General features: G+C 36.6%; 1 protein-coding gene across 1 annotated transcript; it reads right to left on the reverse strand.

Annotated features, from left to right (window-relative positions):
- Positions 1–20,743: 20,743 nt before the first annotated feature.
- LOC147548685 (chlorophyll a-b binding protein, chloroplastic-like) lies at positions 20,744–22,023 on the reverse strand. The gene has a single exon (XM_086666009.1). The coding sequence runs from the start codon at positions 21,709–21,711 to the stop codon at positions 20,908–20,910; it is 804 nt and encodes a 267-aa protein (XP_086522135.1). The 5' UTR covers positions 21,712–22,023; the 3' UTR covers positions 20,744–20,907.
- Positions 22,024–22,367: the final 344 nt, after the last annotated feature.

A 22,367-nucleotide genomic window follows, 5' to 3' on the forward strand; every position in this document is an offset into this window, starting at 1 on the left:
GCCACCTGATCTTCTCGCCGCTTCATCGTCTTCTCCGGCAAAGGTCGTCGGGCGGCGTTGACTCTCATTCTCGATTTTTCTGTTAAATATCAGTTAAGTGGTTCACGTGCGAACCACATGTGTGACTTGTGACAAAAATAACCTTCATGAAATATTTAGGTTATTTAGATATTTCCCCCCAACTATTTACTGATATTTGAACTACACCCCCAAAATAATAATGCTTAGGGTTAACTCTCATTCTTGTTTTTTTTCGTTAAATACCAACTAAATAGTTCGCGTGCGGTATTGTATTCCTCTTATTTCTATAAATTTTAGAGATAGTTTTTATAATTGGTCCATGAACTAAAAGTTAGTCTGAGAGCCTGATCCAAATAAGCCAGAAATAGTATGGAAAATATGTTATCCGAAGTCTGAGAGAGGTTCGACCGATCTGGCTAGATTTATTAGATAGACCACCGATGGAAAACATATAAAAAGGGTTACCCTAGTATCTAGTCGTCCACGTTCTAAGTCTGGTTGATTAGATAAATTAGAAATGTCTCAGATATATAATTGTTAGATATAAAGTCTAGTCCTTACTTAGTCTTAGACTTGTTACTTATAATATAAAAAACTTGTGCATGTAGTTGGCAAGCGACTCACTTTACTGATTTTTGACGAAAAAATCGAGAATGGAAGTCAATCCCAGATATATTTTCATCTTAGGGGTGGAGTCCTAAAATTGCTAAATAATTGGGGTTCAATGTCTAAATAACCTAAATATTTCGCGAAGGGTATTTTTGTCATAAGTCACACATGTGGTTGGCACGCGTACCCCTTAACTGATATTTAACGGAAAAATTGAGAATGGGGGTCAACGCCATACACATTCTCATTTTGGGGGTGAAGTCCTAATGACGCTAAATAGCTGGGGGTCAATTACTAAATAACCCAAAAAATAAGCTCAAAGGTAGAGCTTACGTTTTTACAGTTACTTTGCTGTCACTTAGAAGTAATTTTCACTTATTAAGTGTAAAAACAAACGACCTAAAATTGCTGGTCCGTACTTGATAAATGAAAATCATTTAATAAGTGCGAAAATTAAATACCCTCTTAGTCAAACTTATTCTGAAATTTTTCGAATGATTTATTGGTTTCGGTGATGAAACAATAAAACACTTGAACAAAAAGAGACTAAGAACTAGTTGTCGAAGATATCAAAATGAGAGAAAACCCTAAAGTTCAGATTTCACCTCGAACTAACATAAATAATTTCATTCCCATCCTAGCATGATTTTCTTACTCTATAACTCAACATTTAGTGAAACAATTTCATCTAAAAATCGTAACATTGAACATTTTAAACAAATATATTCGGGATGAATTATGCTAAATGTAAATCCTAAATAATCATATATATCGTCTATAATATTTACTAGTATAAATCATCAAAGGAACGTACTTCTAAGTATGACCTATCAATCTATAAGTATAAACGATGAAGTTACTAGTATTATTCAATTGGAATCAACTAAACATAGTTAAACAATGATTCACATTAATGAGAATCATGACAAGAAAAAGATGCAAAAATTTTACTCATATCCCTAAGCTTCATCTTCACTATAGAGAAACAAACTTAACTAGTCATGTTCATCACAGAGATTATAAACATTTGGGGGATAAATCAAGAAATTTAGAGAGATAAAACGTGAAATTCTAAGAGAGATAAAACGTGAGAATATTTTATATTCTCTAGAATTTCACGTTTTATCTCTCCAATTTTCCTGATTTTAGTCAATTATATTTGACTTATGAGTAACTTTGTTTTGAATCCAAAAATTGACTTCTTTGATTTTTAGTCCTTAATCTTCATCTCCCTCCTCCAACCACCACCAATCCCGATCACCACCACTGTTTTTATCTCTATCCCCCTTCTGTTTGGTCCTTCCAAAATCCATTAAACCCAACTAAGTAGGCATTAAACTTCTTACTTAACTTGTAAAAACAAGCATCAAGACAAGCATAAAGAATTTGATCATAGCTTAAATATTCGATTTCCACCTACTGTTCTAGGTTTCTGCCATTCTTGGCCAAGAACAATTTCAGTCAGACTCTTGAAACTTGCATTCTTAAGGTCATTATTATTCAATTTTTGAACAACTAAGTTCTAAGATAGACCAAAAGCAAAATTAGGGTCGTCAAGAAATTCAATTAAGGATTTTATTTTGAATATAAGAATTGAAATATGAGACATCTACGATCAACACATAATTGAAGAACTGATACATTTTTTTCTTGGTTCCGGTTGAAAGCCGGTTGCCATTCCGGTTGAGAGTGAAAATAGCGATGGATGTTTAAAATCTCATCGTCTACAATTGAGGAAGTTTGGGTAACAATAGTGTTGATTTGATCATTGTGGAAGGTGACACTATGTTTGGTGATTGTTTGAGGAACAATTGAGATCTTCAGTGTGTATACTCATGGTGGTTCCTGCTTTCTTCGTAAGAGAGAGAAAGTAGAGAGAGAGTTTTAGAGAGAGAAAGTAGAGAGAGAGCTTTAGAGAGAGAGAGAGAAGAGAGAGAGAGAGAATGGATTAGTATATACTAAGAGTGTAGAAATTGACCGTATTAAACAAAAAGTAGAGAGAAAATCAGACTGGGAATGAACGTGAGCTCGAAAAGGTTGAAGAAGATTACGGGTTAGAAAGTAAACAACTCAATTTTTGGACTTATAATAAAGTTGCTCCTTTTGTCAAAATTAATTGACCAAAGTCTTTATTCCTTGGAGAATATTTTGTATTCCCCAAAGCCGCGGACTAAAATAATGTGGAAATTAGTATGGCCAGTGCTTTGGGGAAAGCTAAATAGTTTTCTGGGTGTGAAATTTTAAAGGGAATATGTAGAATTGTAGAAATTTTCCAGGGAAATAAATTTTAAGAGGAAATAAAAAAAACACTCCACCTCACCTCACTCTCTCTCCACCTCACCTCTCCTCTCTCTCTTCTACGACAAGGTCGCCGACCGAAAAATTTAGAGAGAGAGAGAGAGGATCTATTGAAGGTCCCGAACAGGACCTTCAACGATCCTCTCTCTAGATTTGTTCTAGAGAGAGAGAGAGAGAAGAAAAAAAATCGTTTTTTAGGGAGAGAGAGAGAGAGCGAATTTTTTTTTCTTTTAATGGTCGGCCGGGCGACCTGTCGGAGAAGAGAGAGAGTGGTGGGGAGAGAGAAGATGAGGTGGAGAGAGAGAGAGAGAGCTGAGGTGGAGAGAGGGAGAGCTGAGGTGGAGAAGCTATTTTGCTTTTCCCCTAAATAAAATTGTCAAACAAAATTGACCAGTTTTTGACAAAGTCTTCACACCCCGGAAACTATTTTGCTTTCCCCAAAGCGCTGGCCAATTAGTATATAGTGATGTCAATTTGCATACCAAAAAATGAGTAGTGATTTGTAGGCATCCGACATTACTAATATGAGTGCCCTTAACTAGCTAAAGTATAAATAGATCGCCTTTATAGCTGCACACCAAGAATTAGTCATTAGAACGAGTAGAAATAGAGGATGTACCAAACTTGCTGCTATAGGTGCGCAAACTTATTGCCGTAGGCGCCCAGACTTATTGTTACAGGCGTCCAAACATAGGAGTGATGGGGATAATGAGTAGCCTGAAGTCTTGGTTCGGTTATTAAGTTCTTGGGTGATTAAGTAGGTTTTTAGTTTTATGTTTTAAATGATGGACAGTACTATGTCTTTTGTTATCTTATTATCTTGTTTGAAAGTTCATCTCTCTGTCGACTTGCTAGGATAGAGACTTAGTTTTAACTGATCTGTGTTTAGATCATTTACTTCATTTTGAGGTTTTGATAGTAGTTATCTTGATGTTTAAAGTAATATAATGATATAGCTTTAATTACTTCTTAGTTTATACATAGCACTGAAGTTGTTAGTGACCCCATAGTAGATTGTAATGTTTGCTTTCTTTAGTGTTTTTATATCATCATATTATCTTTGTTGTTGAAATATATCATCATATTATCTGGTAGAGAGACCTGTTATTCTAGGTTCTTCAGAGTTCATCTCTCATCTTCCCTACTGGTGGCGCCTTTAGAATCCATAGTATTAATTAGCCCTAAACACTAGTAGAACCCCACCATTAGACCTAATAGGGAGGAGCTAATATCCGAGTCTAATTAGTTTCTAAGGATAGAAGAGACCACTAGTATCAAACCTTCCTCCTTCTATCCGGGAGATCCCTTTTATTTAAATTACTTTGCCCTCTCCCTTTGGTACATTGTTCGACGATTTAGACTATTGGGCTTTTTAGAGAGCGTCTAGCTATAAGAGTGCCTTTATAATTCCTCTCGGTTCCCACTTATTCCTGGTTGACCCCACGAGGGGCCTTTAGCTACTATTAGTTTTAGAGCCGGGTGTGCTTCTCTTTCTGTAAATCTATAAGGCAGACTAAGATGAACAAAAATTTAGGGCCTAAAGTCCTTAGTTGGAACATTAGAGGAATCTCTTCTTTTAGCACTCGTAAACATCTTATGAGCCTGATAAACAGGCACAACCCGGATATCATCTTCATAGCTGAAACCAAGACAAAATCTTATAACATCAAAAAACATATAAAGATTAACAAACATTATGACCACTCCTTTGTTGAGCCGATCAATAAAGCTGGGGGCCTAGCATTATATTGGAAACACAACCTTACTCTAAAAATCCTATACTCGGATAATAACATGATTCACATGGAAGTCTATAAAAACAATAATAACCCGGAATATGCTATTACCGGATTTTACGGTAGCCCATACAATAAAAACAAACTTAAACCTTGGAAAATTTTAAATAATCTCAAGGTTCAAGATGAAACCCCTTGGATGGTAATAGGGGACCTAAATGTAATCCTGGACAGCAAGGATAAAGAAGGAGGCAAGACGATTACGAATTCTAACACTCACAGAATTCAAACTTATATTAACAACCTAAATTTAACAGATATGGGATTTAAGGGCTATCCGTACACGTGGAATAATAGACAATTTGGAGAAAATTTTATCCAGGAAAGATTAGATAGAGCCCTAGCCAACCTACCCTGGCTTCAAAAATTTCAATTGTCGAGCATAACTCACTTGGAAACTGTTGGTTCAGACCACCTACCAATTCTCCTAGAAGACACAGACTTAAGTTGCAACAAACCTAAACCTTTTAAATTTATCCGAACCTGGATGTCACATCCTGCTTGCCACAAGTTTATATCGGACAAATGGACTAATCATAAAAATATTCAAGTTAACCTGAAAAACCTCAGTAGACAACTAACAAAATGGAATAAAACAGTTTTTGGAAACATAGACAAAAACATCAAAGAATTAATTACAAAGCTTAATAACACTAATACAAAAATAGAATTCAACGCAATACACAATCAACTGGAAGAATTGTACAAGACCCAAGAATCCTTATGGAAAGAAAAATCTAGGAACAACTTTCTCTCAGTAGGAGATAGAAACACCAAATTTTTCCACTCTCAAGCCATACAACGGAATAGGACTAATAAAGTTACAGCCATAAAAGATTCAAATGGGGAGTGGCATGAAGGATTAGAAGAAATCCAAGCTATATTTACCACACATCTTCTCAACATTAGTACTTCACAGGGTCTTAGCGATAACCATTCAATTCTCAATCTCTTCCAAAATGCCATTACCCTAGAAGAAAACATAGAGCTTTCTAAAATCCCTGACCAGGAAGAAATTAACAGTGCTATCAGTAGTCTTAGAAAAGAGGCGGCCCCGGGGCCCGACGGATACCCCCCATACTTCTATCAATCAAACTGGGATACTGTAAGCCCCAATATTTACATTCTAGTCCAAGATTTCTTTGAATCAGCCGTGCTTCCACAAGACACTAATCATACTCATATTTGCCTCATCCCGAAAACCACAACTCCCCAAACGCCAGCTGACTATAGACCCATTAGCCTTTTAAATACCACCTATAAGATTATTACGAAAATTTTGGCTAATAGATTAAACTACTCGCTTCATAATATCATCTCCCCCTTCCAGGCTGCTTATGTCCCAGGAAGACAAATCTCTGATAATATAATCATGGGGCAGGAAATCATTCACTCCCTCAAAACCATGAAAGGTGAGACAGGATATTTTGGTCTTAAGCTGGACATGTCCAAAGCTTTTGATAGGATAGAATGGAGTTTCCTAACAGATATCTTGGCTAAATTGGGTTATTCGGATCATTGGATCAAAATGATAGCCCAATGTATTACTACATCCTCTATGGCGGTTTTAGTCAATGGGCGTCCTGGCCCCATTTTCCACCCATCTAGAGGCATCAGACAAGGAGACCCACTCTCCCCATTTTTGTTTACTCTAGCAATGGAGGGGCTTAGTAGACTTCTTAAAGAGGAACAGGATAGAGATAATTTCAAGGGTTTCCCTACTAAAAACCCTAATCTCTCCATTTCTCATCTTCTCTTCGCAGATGATTGTATTATTTTCGGTCGCAACTCTCTAGATAATATCCATTCCCTGAAGTCTATTCTTAAGGCTTTTTGTAACGCATCTGGTCAAATGATCAACTACGCAAAATCAAACATCTTTTACTCTAAAAACTCTCACCCTAAATTTAAACGGATGATTATGCGATCTCTTAAAGTTAAATATGCCTCCACGTCGGAAAAATATCTAGGATCACAACTATTCATTGGTGCTAACAAAAAGCAAATCTTTAATGACATTCTTCATAAAATAAAAACGAAATTAGACAAATGGAATCACAGCTTTCTCTCTCTAGCGGGTCGCACGGTAGTCATCTCGACTATAGCAGCGGCCGTACCCCGATACCAAATGCAATGCTTTGCCTTACCCAAGGGCATATGCAAGAGCATTACGACTTTACAAAAGTCGTTCTGGTGGGGTAAGTCCAAAGGTATATGTACCAAATCTTGGTCTTCGATATGCCTTCCTAAATATTTGGGTGGCCTCGGTGTCCACTCCACCGAGCTGGATAACCAGGCTATGTTGAGTAAATTAGCATGGAGAATTAAATCTGAGCCGGAACCCATGTGGGTTCAGCTCTTGAAAGCCAAGTACTTTGATAGAACAGAGAATCCAGGGCCGACGAAACCATATCATTCATGGATTTGGAAAAATATCAATAAATATCTTAAGACAATAGAAAATATACGACGTGGGAAGTTCACAACGGTAAAAGTATAAATATTTGGACCGATAATTGGATTCCCAATACCCCGTCTATCTCGTATAACCAAAACTCTAACCTTACTAAGGTATCTCAGCTCATCGATCAAGGTACCTGGGGCGAAAACTTACTTAACAATGAATTCGATTCCGAGACTAAGAATCTTATTCTTACCATCCCGATTTCGATAGATAGTGAAGATCAACGGAAATGGACTCTTACCAAAAATGGTAAATTTAGTGTCAAATCCATATACCAACATCTGAGTCTTAGTATGAATTCCCCCCAACCCCGGTCTCCTAATTGGAACTTCCTTTGGTCCCTACCTGTAACATCCCACGTTTTCAAGGTTAATTGAAGGACTATTTGACATTTAGGTCAAATCAAAAGAAGGGTTAAACAACAAAGAGGACAAATTAGGGGGTATTTTGCGAACATGGAAAAAACCAGGGACCAAACTGTAAATATGGCAGATTCTGAAAATGGGTTTTGCCCGGTGGGTTTTTAAGCATGTGGATTTTTAATTTGATTGGTTAATAAAATTTGTAAATGGATTGACCCAAATGTTGGCTTATAATAATATTTAATTATTTTTTAAAAAAAAAACCAACCCATACCTAGTCACTGCATGCTTATACACGTGCCGTCCCAATTTCCATCTATCTCACCCCACCTTTTATTCCCCTTTCCATCTTTGTCCCAAATTGATTTGAGAATCAATAAGCAGCATTGAGACTTAGCCGTGGGAAGTGAAAGAAATTTAGGGTTCAACGGCTATGAAATTCTTTCGTCGATTTCTTCGTGATGGGTTGTCGGAATTCAATGAAACTTGTTCCAGGTAATCCCATTCAACTTGTTCTACATATTTAGCGGTTCAGAATTTTCAATTTCGTCCGAATTTGGTGGTTTTATGATAGCTATTTCGTATACTGTATAGTGGTACTAATTTCATTTGGGATCGAAATTTGGAGCTATTTAGACGATTATTATTCGACTTCTTCTAATGATTTATGTTCAGGATCATGTTTAGAATGTTATGGACTATTTTGGGGTGACCATATATAGACGAGGTGCTGCCGAATTATTTTACGGCTCGAATTTCATATTTGGACTAGTTTTTGGAATAAATTAGAATAGAGATAGTTACCCGAATTTTATCATATTTCATATAAATGGACAGTTTCAGCTATTGATTTATAGTATGGAATTCATTATATGATTTGTCAGCTTATGGAGACTCTAAAATGAGAAATAGAAATTATGGGAAGTTGGTTGACGGGTTCGTAGGCATTTCCAATATTCAGGAGACATAGATACAAAGTAAGAGATCGATCGAAATCGGATTATATTTGAAGTCTTCCAGAGTTGACGAAATTGCTTTTATGTTTTAAGTTTTCGATGTTTTCTTTTCTTTATTGTTTTTGTTGTGCAAGGTTCTTCGTTTAGAACCTGATGTTTCTATTCGATTTTTTGGTTATTCTTCCTTATCCCAGAGTTTGCGAATGAGGAGGAATTGGGTCGTCTGGTAGGCGGGAGTCTTTGGTGATGCAAAGACTGAGGTAGGGGTTCTGAATCCTTTATCCAGCATGGTTTTATAGATAATGAATATGCTAGATTATACAGTTATATATGCGCCATTATAACTAGAGTTTAGGTAGCATGAAACTCGATTTATGTGATGAACTGAAATATGCTTGAAATGTTTTGATGCGATATGAGAAATGTTTTCGAACTGATTTTACGATGATTGTGAACTACTGGGATTTTCTTGTATGTACCCGACTGCGAATTATGTCAACCTACGGGCACGTAGCCATTGAGGGTAGGATGACATGTGGACACGGTTGTGATCCGTGTGAGACCGGTGAGGTGGGCGACACTAGTCATGAGACCTGTGGGAGTAGAGTGCTTCACTTGCTGGCCATTGGTGCTCGTGCCTCCAGTTCGAGGCTCAGGGACGTACTCCTGACCGCTCGTCTGGGAGGTGACATTGATTGGGAATCCCTCTGCTTTGTGGCGATATGACTCTTGGTTGTTCCACTTCCGTGTTTGATAAGATAATGAATTGAATATGAATATTGGTTTTGATATACGAATGAAACTGATTTTGAAAGATCGCATTAGATGCATGACAGGGTACCGAAGAGAATGAGGTTCAAGTCCTTCCATGGGTATTGGGGGACGGCTCTCTTATTCGAACTCGGTGATCAAAAACTTATTTAGATACTTAAGGTATATATGTATCATGAGGTAAACTCTTCAATGATTGCGGAGTCCCTTAGTGGGAGAGGGACTTACCGGCTAGGGGTAAGTCTCTTTCTCGAGGAGACGTAGTGCATTAGCTAGTGCCATAAATAGGCTGGTACTATCTAACGCACTCTAGGTTCTCCTGAGGAACTCTCCTCTTATTGGGAGCGCATCATGGGTGGGCAGCTAATCACTGCTATTGCTTGCTAGATTAAGGAAAATGGTTTTGTATATAGTATATACAGTAACTGGTTTGATAACTCGTTTTGTCATGATGTTTACAACTTATTAAATGAACTTTTGAAAACGTGATGGCTTTTGGATTGGTCTTCTACCAGAATAACTCGTGTCGGTGAGTATTCTGACCCCCTACCAGTTGTTAGTGTGCAGGTTCTTGGTTGTAGCCTCGAGGCGGAGTGTGTATTCCGGCCGGTGATCTTGTCTGACGAGTCTAGTGGAGTTTTGTCGTTTTATATGGTTTTTTCTTTATTTCCAAGTTATGTATTTATTGCAGAAACCAAACTCTAATATGTATATACGTAAACCTTATAGTTGTTTATAAGTTGTATCGGTGTTTTATGAGGCGTTTGTATTTTTGTGGTTCGGGTTTCGACCCAAAACTGAGTTAAGTTTGTTTAGCTTCTGCTTAATAGTTTATTCTTGTTTATGCGAATGTATGGTTTGCATGACAGGTTTTGCATGTGCGACCGGTTCGATTTACAGAGGAGACTCTGCCGGATTTTAGTCTCGTCTGTGAATTGCCGGGGCGTGGTCGTGTCTATTCGGGACACGGGGCGTCACACTACCAGTAGGTCCTAGAGTAAAAATTTTTGTATGGAAAATTTGTGCAAATGCACTCCCTGTTAAGGAAAGAATAGGAAAGTACATCGATAACAACAGAACCTGCCCGAACTGTAATGAGATAGAATCCATAGAACATGTTATTCTACATTGTCCTCTTGCAAAAAATATATGGTTCTATTTCAATATTATTTCAGAAAATATCATATCAATAAGAGACTGGATCTTCTCCTGGGAAACCAAGGACCAATCGACTTACACAACTAACAACATTCATTACACTACCATCATGTGGAACATATGGAAAATCAGATGTGACCATTGCTTTCAACACGAAATCAACAAGTTAGACACAATGATTACTATCATCACGACCTTCCCTCAAATACATAAAGTGGACGAATCAAAAACCAAAACAGAACAAGGTAAATGGATCCCCCCTGAAGCGTCCTTTTTAAAGATTAATGTAGATGCATCATTCATAGACACACATAGTACTACTGGCATCAGTCTTATTATCCATGACAATGAATCTAAATTGGTCGAAGCAGCAACATTCACCTCTAGATGCAGAAACTCGGAGGAAGGTGAGGCAATTGCGATCCTTAAAGGAATGCAATGGGCAGAATCTCATGAATATAAAAGAATCATTATCGAAAGTGACAACATTAATATCATAAAATATCTTCAGAAAGGAAAGAAAAATATTCAATGGCAATCCCAAGTACATATCAATAAGATCCAAGAAATAAAAAAGAGTTTGAAAATAGTTAAATTCTCTTATACAAGCAGGAAATTCAATGAAGTAGCAGATAAGCTGGCAAAATGGGCACGAAAGAAAAACAGATCGAAGGTTTGGAAACATGTACCTTATTTTCTTTGTAATTTGTATTGTAATAGAACTCTAATTTCTACCTAATATATTTTATCTTTCAACAAAAAAAAAATGTAAGAGAAAGAGACAATACATGGACCAACAAATACCTTATATAGATAAAAATTTTCAGACCCGGTGAAAATACACTATGTTTGACTTAATTGAATTCTTTTTAATATGAGGAAACAATTATAAGGACTCAAATATTAAAACAGTAAGTAATCTAAAGATCATTAACAAATACAATAGATTAAAAATAGAAAACCTAACTAACGGCCACTCTTATTATTATTATTGTTAATAGTATTATTATTACTATTATTATTGTTATTATTAATATTGTCACTATTATTATTTTATTTTTGAAACCCTTGACGGAGGAAGATAAAGTCCTCCAATCTCCACTTAAAGAAGCTGTTCCTCGGTATGATATTTTAAAGTTAAACTTCTAAATTATCTTTTTTTGTATTTACATTTTGTAGTCGGAGAGAATCAAATAAGATTTCACGAAATAAATTTTTGGTGAAAGGGAAGGTAAGCTCAATTTCGTGGCAAACACACGAAAATTTACTATATTTTCTAGGGTTTCCCACGAAATGCAGTTTGTCTCAAAATTATACGCATATTTCTTGTAGTTTCCCACGAGATATGAGCAGATCCCTCCTAGAAACTGAGCTCATCTAGGATTTTTAAATTTCTAAAAACTAATAGATCTCCCAAGAATTGGCTCGATTTCTAGGGCTTCAAAGCCTTAGAAACCGACCACGTCTCCCACATTGATGTTTTTGCTAAAGAAACTATCTTTTGATTCTTCAACAAAAATATGTTTCAATAAAAATTACTTACTCTCTGGAAGATATTTCAACAGTATCCTTTGAGATCTAGATCTTGTCATGTTTTTTTTAAATGGACTGTGTTATATGTTAGTCATTACATGACGTTGATATATCATCAAGATCCGATAAGCACAAAACCGTAGAAGTTAAACTACAAATGAAAGAGACCTACAACCCAACAACATAATAAAGAGGCCTAAAGCCCAACAAACTTATATTTATACCTTAACCCAAGTCTATAACCATCAATTCCACCTCCTATGAAAATCGAATCTTGGACCTCTAGGTTTGTGGAGTTTATGGCAACACTTTCAACCACTTAGAAAACCATAGATCTTGGCATGTTAAACGACTCCTCCTACAATTTCTCTCTTTAAAAATTAAGTAGTTAGTGATGAAGAAGAAGAAAACGAATAAATAAAAAGGTGCTACCTAGGGTTTATAGAAGTAGAAAAAGGGGATGACTTAAATTGAAAACTCTAATTCTTAAAGGGCATCAAGAAATGTATTAGATTAATGCCCCCCACCCCCCACCCACCCACAAGTTTGTTGTTCACATAAAATTTCTAATTTCTTAATTTGTCCATATAAAATTCTAACAAGAACATTATCTCCAATTCTTAAACTTTATCTCTCTAAATGAAGTAGTTACAAAACAGAATTTTTGAAAATTAAGATCTTGCAAATAATTTTCCAGAAACTAAAATTAAGATCCCCTTCGTGAAGTGAAAGAAAATCACCTATCTTGATTCGGTTTGGGATCGGCCCAATAATATAAATAATTCTAGAACTAATTGGTGGTTACAAAAGGTAAATTACTAAAATACCTATCATACTTTTGTAATTATTTTTACGAGCTTCCACACATTGAATATTTTTTTTTTTTTTTGAAGCCATGTGAACCATTACATTCATAAGTGATAAAATCACAATGTTACATGGAAGATCATTCTAATTTCTCTCCTCTGAAAACTTCATGAGAGTTACATACCTTTAAATGCAAAGTGCCTCACGAAGAGAAAGAAAATGGACAAGACACCGACTCGATAAAATGAACGATACAAACACAAACAAAAGACCCTAAAGGCCGAGAATGAAAAGACCCTAAAGGTCGACAAGCGCATAACTGAGGCTGAAATAACCTAGCCGAGCGAGCCGCCTCCGCCATAACCAGGAAGTCGCCGCCACCACTGAGGATCCGCCAATTATTATACTTAGTATATGGAGATACTAAATACTCTCTCTTGTATTGTACTAATATATTAAAATATAGAAATATCACTTGCTAGTAACTGGAAATAAATTAAAAGAAACACCGCCGTTGTCGTAGGAACAACCGTCGTTGTCGCCGGAAAACCGTTTCCGTCACCGGAAAACCGTCGCCGTCACCGGAACACCGCCATTGTCGTCGGAAAACCGCCACCGTTACCGGAATACCACCACCATCACATCACCACTCATATCACGTCACCACAACCACCATCATCATGAAAGCACCACCACGGAAACTACCCACAACCCTCTTCTCCACCACACCCGCCACCATCATAAAGCACCACCACAGAAAAACCCACAACCCTCTTCTCCTTCACCACCCACCACCAGCATCTAAACCACCACCACCATCACGTCACCACCACACCCCCAATAAACCAGTCGCTCCACCAATAAATCCGAACCTGACGCCGCCATTAAGAAGAGGGAATCGAGTGAAGAGATACCCATTAATCGATCTTGAAAATTTGTTGGATCCGATTTCGCAGCATTCCTAACCCTATAGCGATGAATCTAGAAAACCCTAGGAACTAATAAAACTACTAATAGGCTAGTAAAATCAGGATCCGGCGAAGGGAGAACCCTTCGCCGGAGAGCCACAGATCAAGAAGACGGAGAGAAAACCAGATGTGGTTCTTGGAGAGAGAAAACGGTTCTAATCAGGAGAGAGAGAAAACGGTGCTAAATGTATTAGTTGCACTCCACACATTGAATATTATGACTTCGCTCCCACGCACAAAATTGATTGATATTTTTATGCCCACTGTTCTTATCACTCATAAGACACTTCAGTGAAATAGTCGTTGTAACATCCCATGTTTTCTATTACATTATAGAAGATGAAGGTTAGATGAAGGACCATTTTGAATTTAGACTAAGTCAAAACAAGAGCTAAATCGACAAATGATGCAAATTTTAGGTGGTTTTCTGCAATCTGGTAGAAATCAAGCGTTGTTTTGCAATCCAATTGATATTAAGGTCAAAAAAGAGATTTTTAGAAACCAAAATCAGAACTGAGTTAAGAGCCTCTCCAATGCAACACTCTAACTCTAAATCTTAAAGTCCCACATAGGATTTTTTAGAGTGTCTCTTTAAAATCCATGTCCAATGCAAAATTCAACATGAATCTCTAAAATGATGTGTCAATATTTATTTTAGAGAGTCTTAGAGCATCTCCAATGCAAAACTTAAAAAAATCTCTATTCATCCTATGTGTCAAGCTCTAGTTGAGATTCTCACTCCTAGGTGGCCTTAATAGAGATCCTCAATTTATTTTTGTCTCCAATGCAAAACTCTAAACTTATCTTATTTACTCATGTGGCATAGTTATTTTTGTAAATAATTAATAAGTTATTTTAGAAAATATAGAAGACTCGAATTCTATTGGTTGAAAATCAAATAATGATGAGTTGGACAATTAGAGATATCTCAAGAGGACACTGTAGAAATAGAGTGTCTTCTTGAGATATCTTTATTCCACTCTCAACACGTCATCTTAGAGATCCAAATAGAGTGTTGCATTGGAGAGGATTTTTAAGAAAAAACTCTAAAAATCCTAAGTGGCACTCGGAGTTTCTAAGATTGAGTGTTGCATTGGAGATGCTCTTAAAGGAACACCCCCTTGAGGATCTCTAAGTGCCACATAAGAATTTCAATTAATTTTATACCAAAATATAGAATTTTAGGTTTCTCTTGAGTGGTGCATGGAGAAGGCTTCCAATTTATATCTAAATGGCCAAATAGGAAAATAGACCATTTAGAGATCCACTTTCCACACTTAACACACATGATTTGTAGAGTTTTCTTCAGTCTCGCATTGGAGATGCTCTAACCGTAGTTCATGCTGAAGAGAGCTTCAATTTTTTTGGGGAAATTTCTTTTTGGAAAACAGAATTCGATGGAAAATAATGAGGAATTGAAGGGGGTTTGCAATATTTTTATTGTGTATAGTTGTTGAAGGCTCTAGGATTGCAAATCAATAGAGGTTCTAGGTAAAATTAACTTTCTCTATCTAGAACTCAGAGTGGTCTAAATTATAATGGAGTTGTACTTCAAAGTTATAGGAATTTGAGAGGAATTCATGAAGTTTATGAAGATGCAAAGCAAAGACAACTAAACTAAGGGAAAATGGTAGTTTTGATGATTTAATTTAGTTGTTCTTAAACCGAGGGTTTGATGTTTACGAAATTGGGGGATTTTTATAGTTTATGGAATTCTAGGGTTTATATTGTTGGAATTAAATAATTGTGGAATTTAAGCAACATTAGAGAAGTTATTTGATATAATTTAGCGATCGAACGACGACTCGGGAAGTGAAATTCAGTCTATGTTTGAACATTCCTGGGCTAGATATATTACTTAGACGGACTTTCCCTAAACATGAAAGTCGTAACTTATGATGTTAGCTTTCCGAATTGGTATCGTACATGTCGTTTGGAGTCCTGAATCGCTACATAGGAGATATCTCTTGTTTTTATTTTATATTATCATCTTGATTCATGCTAGGAGTACGAATATGATGCATCATTTTTTGTATACGGATATATGATCACATTGCATGATTTACAATGTTGATATCAATGAAGTTTATAACGTTGATTTTGCTTTTTTTGGTTATGTTTTTACGATGAAGTTTATATCGTTGATTTTGCTTTTTTTGGTAATGTTTTTTACGATGAAGTTTATATTAGTGATGGGTTTGTTTGATGGTTTTTTTACACACAAATGAGTCTTGAACGGATAGTTTTGAAATGGTTTGTGATAATCAATGTTTGGGAAGAAACTTGATGATTTTTGTATGTTGTAAGTAATTAGTGAAGCGAGACACGAGTCATGACGTTATTGGCAGTTTCAGTTCTCCACTCACTGGCAAGGATTCTCGTTTAGGTTGGACCCTCGGGACTCAAGTATTTGCCACCTCTAATCGCTCACTAGCCTATAAGCATGTTTTGTTCTTACCCTCGGGGCTCTGGGTTGTACACCTCAGACCGCCCGACTGGTTTGGTGATTGTGATCTCTCTGCACGATATGATATGACTCTTGGTTGTTCCACTTCTATGTTTGATAAGATAAGCTACGTGTTAAAAACCCCGATCTCAGTCGAGGGCGTAACAGGCGACCTCTGAATGTTCTGAAATTGTTGGTGAAGGAGGGTACTTACAAGAAAAGAGTATTATTTCTGTTGTTGATATATACTTTGCAAAATTAAACGAAATAGTTGCATGCTAGGGCATCAATGAGAATAGGTTTTTTGTCCTAACACGGATATTGGAGGAACGACCTGGCTATTTGAATTTGGTGAAGCTAAAACGCATCTAGTTAAGCTAGGTGTATATACTTTTCAAGAGGTTAGCTTTCCAATGACTGCTGAGTCGCCTAATGGGAGAGTGGCTTACGTACCTAGGGGTAAGACACTTTCTCGATAAAATGCTAGTACCTTGGTTAGTGCTGGTATGTGACGGTACTAGCCAAAGTACTATAGAGTTCTCTAGGTAACTCTTCGTTGATTGAGAGCATACCATGGGTGGGTAGTTAAGTGCAATATATTTTTTTTTAGATAAGTTATGTGTTATTTTATGCTAGTATTAAGATTGATATATATTTTGATGTGTGCATGTTTTATTTGCGAAAAGATGTTTATCGTAGTTTTGTTTTAGGACCCTTCTACCAGTTTAACTCATGTCAGTGAGTTACTGAGCCCCTACAAGTTCTTAGTGTGCAGGTACTTATTTAATAGCTTGGTTGTCGTTGTGAGACATCTGAGACTCTTGGTCCGCAGATGACGTGGGGTGGTTTCACAGTTGTCGTATTTGGTTTCGCTTTTTTTTTTTCTCATTATATTTGAAGTTATATGTTTCACATAAATATGAACTAACATGTATATATAATTACCGCATAATTCTTACATAGAGGAGTGAACTAGTTCCAGATAAGTTAGCAGGTTTTGGTGGTTCGAGTTCGAAAAAAGGTTGTTAATTGACTTATGTTTCTTTTTAACCTCCATTGTGTTTAAAATGAATGTGTGTATGCGAGTGTATGGTTTGCGTAACATGTTTCGCAGGTTTGACCGGTTCAATTTATAGAGGAGATTTTGCCAGATTTGAGTCTCGTCTGTGAATTGTTGAGACGCGTTTGTGCCAATTTATGGGGCACAAAGTGTTACAGTCATATTATATAATAATGTACATATATTGGTCCACATTAGTTATTAGTATTAAAAATTACTAACATGAAATTTCAATTTTCATGATACACTTATGGTACTCATCTAACTTGTTGCTCAAAGAGGTGAAGCTTGTCTCTTTTTTAAGGTACAAGTGAACTTGTTTATTCTGATAATACACTGAAGTCATATGCTTAATTCTAAATTGATCTGTTCTTACTCAGGTCATGGGTGTTTCCTTAATGTGTATGTCATGAGTATTAGTTAATTCTGATAACGTGTCCTAATGTATACTTAGGATGTTTAGGTTTAACAAAACAATTTGTAGTTAGCCTGTTTGAATTTAGCCAAAAAAATGCTCATCTGTTTTGCCGAGTAGTACTTGTTAGGAGAAAAAACTTAATCAACTTGTTCAGGATTCTAAAGATAAAAAATGTGAAAGTAAAAGCAGAGACACCAAGATAATTCAACGTGACAAAGAACCCCTCTAAGTCAGAAGGTAAAATAATCACAGGTCCTAGTCCGGAAATCTTTCACAATGATGAAAATAATGGATTACACAAATCTTTCCTAAAGCAATAGGGGATTACTCAACTCTTCAAGGTGTGTAGAAACACTCTTGGATAAAAAAATTTCACGAAAACTATGGTGGATTAAATTGAACAAGAAAGAGGGAAAATGGAAATCTCTTACTCGATTTGAACAAATCCTAGATTACCACAACGCTTAAAGAAGTTTAACACAAACTAAATTGCTTCAGAAGATTAATAATCTTCTTTTCTTCAAAATAGTGTTCTTCTCTTTCAATCTCTCTTTATATAACCACTTCAAAAACTCTCTTTAACTGACCTCTCTTTGTTCTGAAAGTATGAATATTTTCTTCCCTTTCATTTCATATTTATAATGATAAATAGTAGGTATTCAATAAGAATAGGATTCAGTTTTAGGCTTGAAATGAGAAACCTATTTCACTCAAAAAAGGAATAAGTGTAGTGCCTCTACCTAAATAGTGGGGTGTAAATAGCAATAGGCATGTAAAACCCCCTTTCTAAACCCTAGTGACCTCATCTTTTCTTTCTTATTTTCCATCACCCGTGAGTTAGAGAGAGATAGAGAGGTATTGAAATTCCTAGAGAGATAAAGCTATAGGAAGAAGAAGGAAAAGAAGGGATTCGAAGGCAACCAGACTACTCGACTTTTCTTGGCGTTTAAAGTAGGTTTCTATCTCCCTATGGCTTCAATAGCCATTTTTATAGATAAATCTAGACAATTAGAGAATACCACAAACCCTAGATTTAGTACTATTCGAATATAACTTAGGGTTTGTGAAACAAATACAAGTTTGAGGTAGTAGATATATCAATTCTATAAAACCAGAATTTTATGTCACTTTGAATCCCTTTTACATGTTAGATTTTGAAGGGAACTTGCCTTAATGACGTAGGTGATGAACCGTATAATTGTGCCGTGTCGTTGATTCCCATGTTATATTTATGAATAAAACTCTAACTAGTATGATAGTTATAGAAATTCAACTAGTATTACAACGATAATTATGACTTAGAACTCCTTTATTTGACATGATATTAGTATATAATTCTTGTAATTAGGTGTCGTTTGTCAATAAACAAAAGCCTTTACGTAAATACATGAGCATCTGTTAGAACTCAGCATGATATGAGAATTATAAGCTATGGTTATACATAGATCAATATTTGCGAAGGATATCAGTTCTAACAAGCTTGGGCTTTCGCGCAGCTGGTTCAAGTCAAGGATGAAAAGAAGTTCTCACAAGCAAGGGCTTTCGCGCAGTAGTTTTCTTGCTCTCTTCTCACATAGCCTTGGCTACCCTCAAGGCACAGCATATAGAGTCAGAGGACATAGCTTAGACAGAACTGGTGCTAATAGAATGCTTCCCATCGAGGAGATTCAGTCATCGACGAGCTATCTTAAATATATTAAGGTATGAATTCCGTTCCATGGCTTACTCACTCACAAGGTGTACAAACAGCTCTCAACCGTACGGGTTGGGGACTCAGCGGTTAGCTATAGTACAAGTGTGGTGTGGGCGAAATAGAGTCCTGTGATGTGTGTGTGATGTGATAGACTTGGTGGAGGGTTGAATGAGTTTTGTGGTTGGTTCGACCTCTCTACCGTCTGTTTGTTGCGATGATTGACGGGTTCGCATGGTAAAGGCATACCGAGATACGACCTAGGTATGGAGCGTATGGGGTCGGCGCTAACACAAGGGTAGTCTTGTGGACCACACTCTCATTCAACGAGGGTTATAAGGAAGGTTCAAATGAAGGATCTGATTTCCCTGGTGTACACCAAACTATCATATTGCTTGCGGTTGTCTGGTCCAAGTGTATTTTCCCTTTATTAAAATTGTCCCGACTGAATAGCTTACTTGAACACCTTTATTTGAGTTATGGAGTCGTCCTTTTGTGTTGATAGATCTTGAAACTATCTATTAAGACCTTACGGATTTCGAATTCTACTTGCTAGGTTTCGACTCAGCCTATTATTTTTCAGATCAAGAAAATCAAGAAGTGCCACCTGCTTGAGTCTTAGTTAGCTATTGGAGGAGTTTTCGTGTCGGTTTTGTCTCTATTAATGAATATATCGACTATGTTTACTAGTTTTGTGGAGAAATGCTTTAAGTTTAGGTTTTCATGGCGACCGGCGTGAAAATCTGGACTTGGGCGTTACAATAAGAGAAATCCTATTTGAACTAGGAGTCCTTTCATTATAAGAAGGGACCCAAACAGTAATATCTTATTCTCTATTAAAATTTGAACACATGAATCTAATCTGTCCTTCATCAACATTAATTTTATGTCTCAGTATAGTATGGGTAGACTAAGTCTACTGTCTATAGAATTTTAGTTAGTAGCTGCTGTTAAGTATGGTAATGTCTCATGTCGGTCTAGGTTACATATAAAACAAGACTTCATCTCCTATACAATGTGTTTTCAGCTCAAAAAACATATCTGAATTTGATTACAAGTTTTTTTTTCCTCAGATCTGATTTCACCTGGAAGAGGAATATATACGCCGGAAACTGGCAAGCTAAACATAAATAAAATTGATATTTTGACTTAGATATTGATAGAGGCTTTCATCTGGCATTGCTATGAGATTCTTGCAAGTAATTCTACGTTTTTAAAGAAAAATAACTTTGAAACAAGAATCACCACTATGTTCGGTACTTCGGTTCCTATATGTTCATTTACCTACTGTTATATCTCAACTTTTAGTAGTTCATTTTACATAGAAGATAATAATGGAAGTAATAGAATTTTGAGAACAGAAAGCAGAATAAAAGATGTTCACAATTACTGCACAAAACACATCATTCATCAGCTTTAGCAAAATTTACATAACCCACAAAATGTTTTTATCTTCTTCACATCTCTCCATCAGTTTTTTGGAATTCTAAATACACAAATTTGCAACAACCTCATGCACAGTCTTTTGATCTGCTTTCAGGATTGCTATCTCACTTGCCGGGAGCAAAGTTGGTGGCGTAAGACCAAGCGTTGTTGTTAACAGGGTCAGCGAGGTGGTCGGCCAAATTCTCCAAAGGTCCCTTGCCAGTCACAATTGCTTGAACAAAGAACCCAAACATGGAGAACATTGCTAATCTCCCGTTCTTGATTTCCTTCACTTTCAACTCGGCGAAAGCCTCTGGATCATCAGCAAGTTCAAGTGGATCGAAGCTGCCTCCTGGGTAAAGTGGGTCAACAACCTCTCCTAGTGGTCCACCTGCAACACGGTAACCTTCAACTGCACCCATTAAGATCACTTGTGTAGCCCAAATAGCCAAAATGCTTTGAGCATGAACCAAACTAGGGTTACCCAAGTAGTCTAATCCGCCCTCACTAAAAATTTGTGAACCAGCCTTGAACCATACGGCTTCACCGAACTTTACACCGTTACGTGAAAGTAATTCAGGGAAAACACAACCTAGGGCGCCAAGCATGGCCCATCTAGAGTGAATCACTTCAAGCTCTCTGTTTTTAGCAAAGGTTTCTGGGTCAGCTGAGAGCCCAGCTGTATCCCAACCGTAATCGCCGGGGAATTCTCCTGTAAGGTAAGATGGAGATTCACCAGAAAAGGGTCCCAAGTACTTTACTCGGTCCGAACCGTACCACGGACTACCAGATGAAACTTGTTTAGGCTTGGCCGCCGTCTTTCTCATGGTTATCCTTCCTTCGCCAAAAACATTGGAAGTAGAAGGTGAAAGCTTCACTCCCTTACCTGCAAGAGATGGAGAGGAAAGAGCCATGGTTGAAGCAGCCATTTAAGGGATTTTGTCAAGTTTTGGAAGTGAATCAAATTACAAATTAAAGGTGAATGAGTTTGTGTTTTGAGAGTGTTGTTGGTGTGGGGTTGTTTAAATAGAAGTAAAGAGGTAAGGGGTCCTTGTCTTTAGATATCTTTATCTCCCTTTTCATTGGGTTAATCGATTTCATGGTTCTGGTAGTGTTAGCATCTCAATAAGTTGTGGGTTGAACTCTCTGAACCACCAATTCAACCTAGAAAGTTTGTGTGCCAATCATAGACAAAGTTGAAGACAATGAAATTTTATCCCAATGAAAATTCTACATGTGTACTTTAATTTGGATTTTTGTATGCATTGGCTTGATGTGCAAAAATAAGCATAAGAAAACAAAACAACAAAAAAAATAAAAAATAAAAGGGAAAAAAGAAAAGAAAAGAAAAACCAAACATATTTATAGCATCTCCGATGCACAACTCAACAAAAACCTTAATTAGCTTATGTGTCAACTCTCAATTGAGATTATCTTTGTTATATGGCTAACTTGAGTGTCTCTAATTTAAGTCCTTCTCTAATGCAACACTCTAAAACACTTTAATAGTTAGACATGTCACACATACATTTAATAAGAAAAAGTAGTTGAGAGAGAATCTCTTGCTATTGGTCCTAAAATTAAA

Source organism: Eschscholzia californica, unplaced genomic scaffold (genome assembly GCF_041429995.1).
Source record: "Eschscholzia californica isolate CP2 unplaced genomic scaffold, dmEscCali1.0.p SCAF_3, whole genome shotgun sequence".
In the NCBI taxonomy this organism is placed as follows: Eukaryota; Viridiplantae; Streptophyta; class Magnoliopsida; order Ranunculales; family Papaveraceae; genus Eschscholzia; species Eschscholzia californica.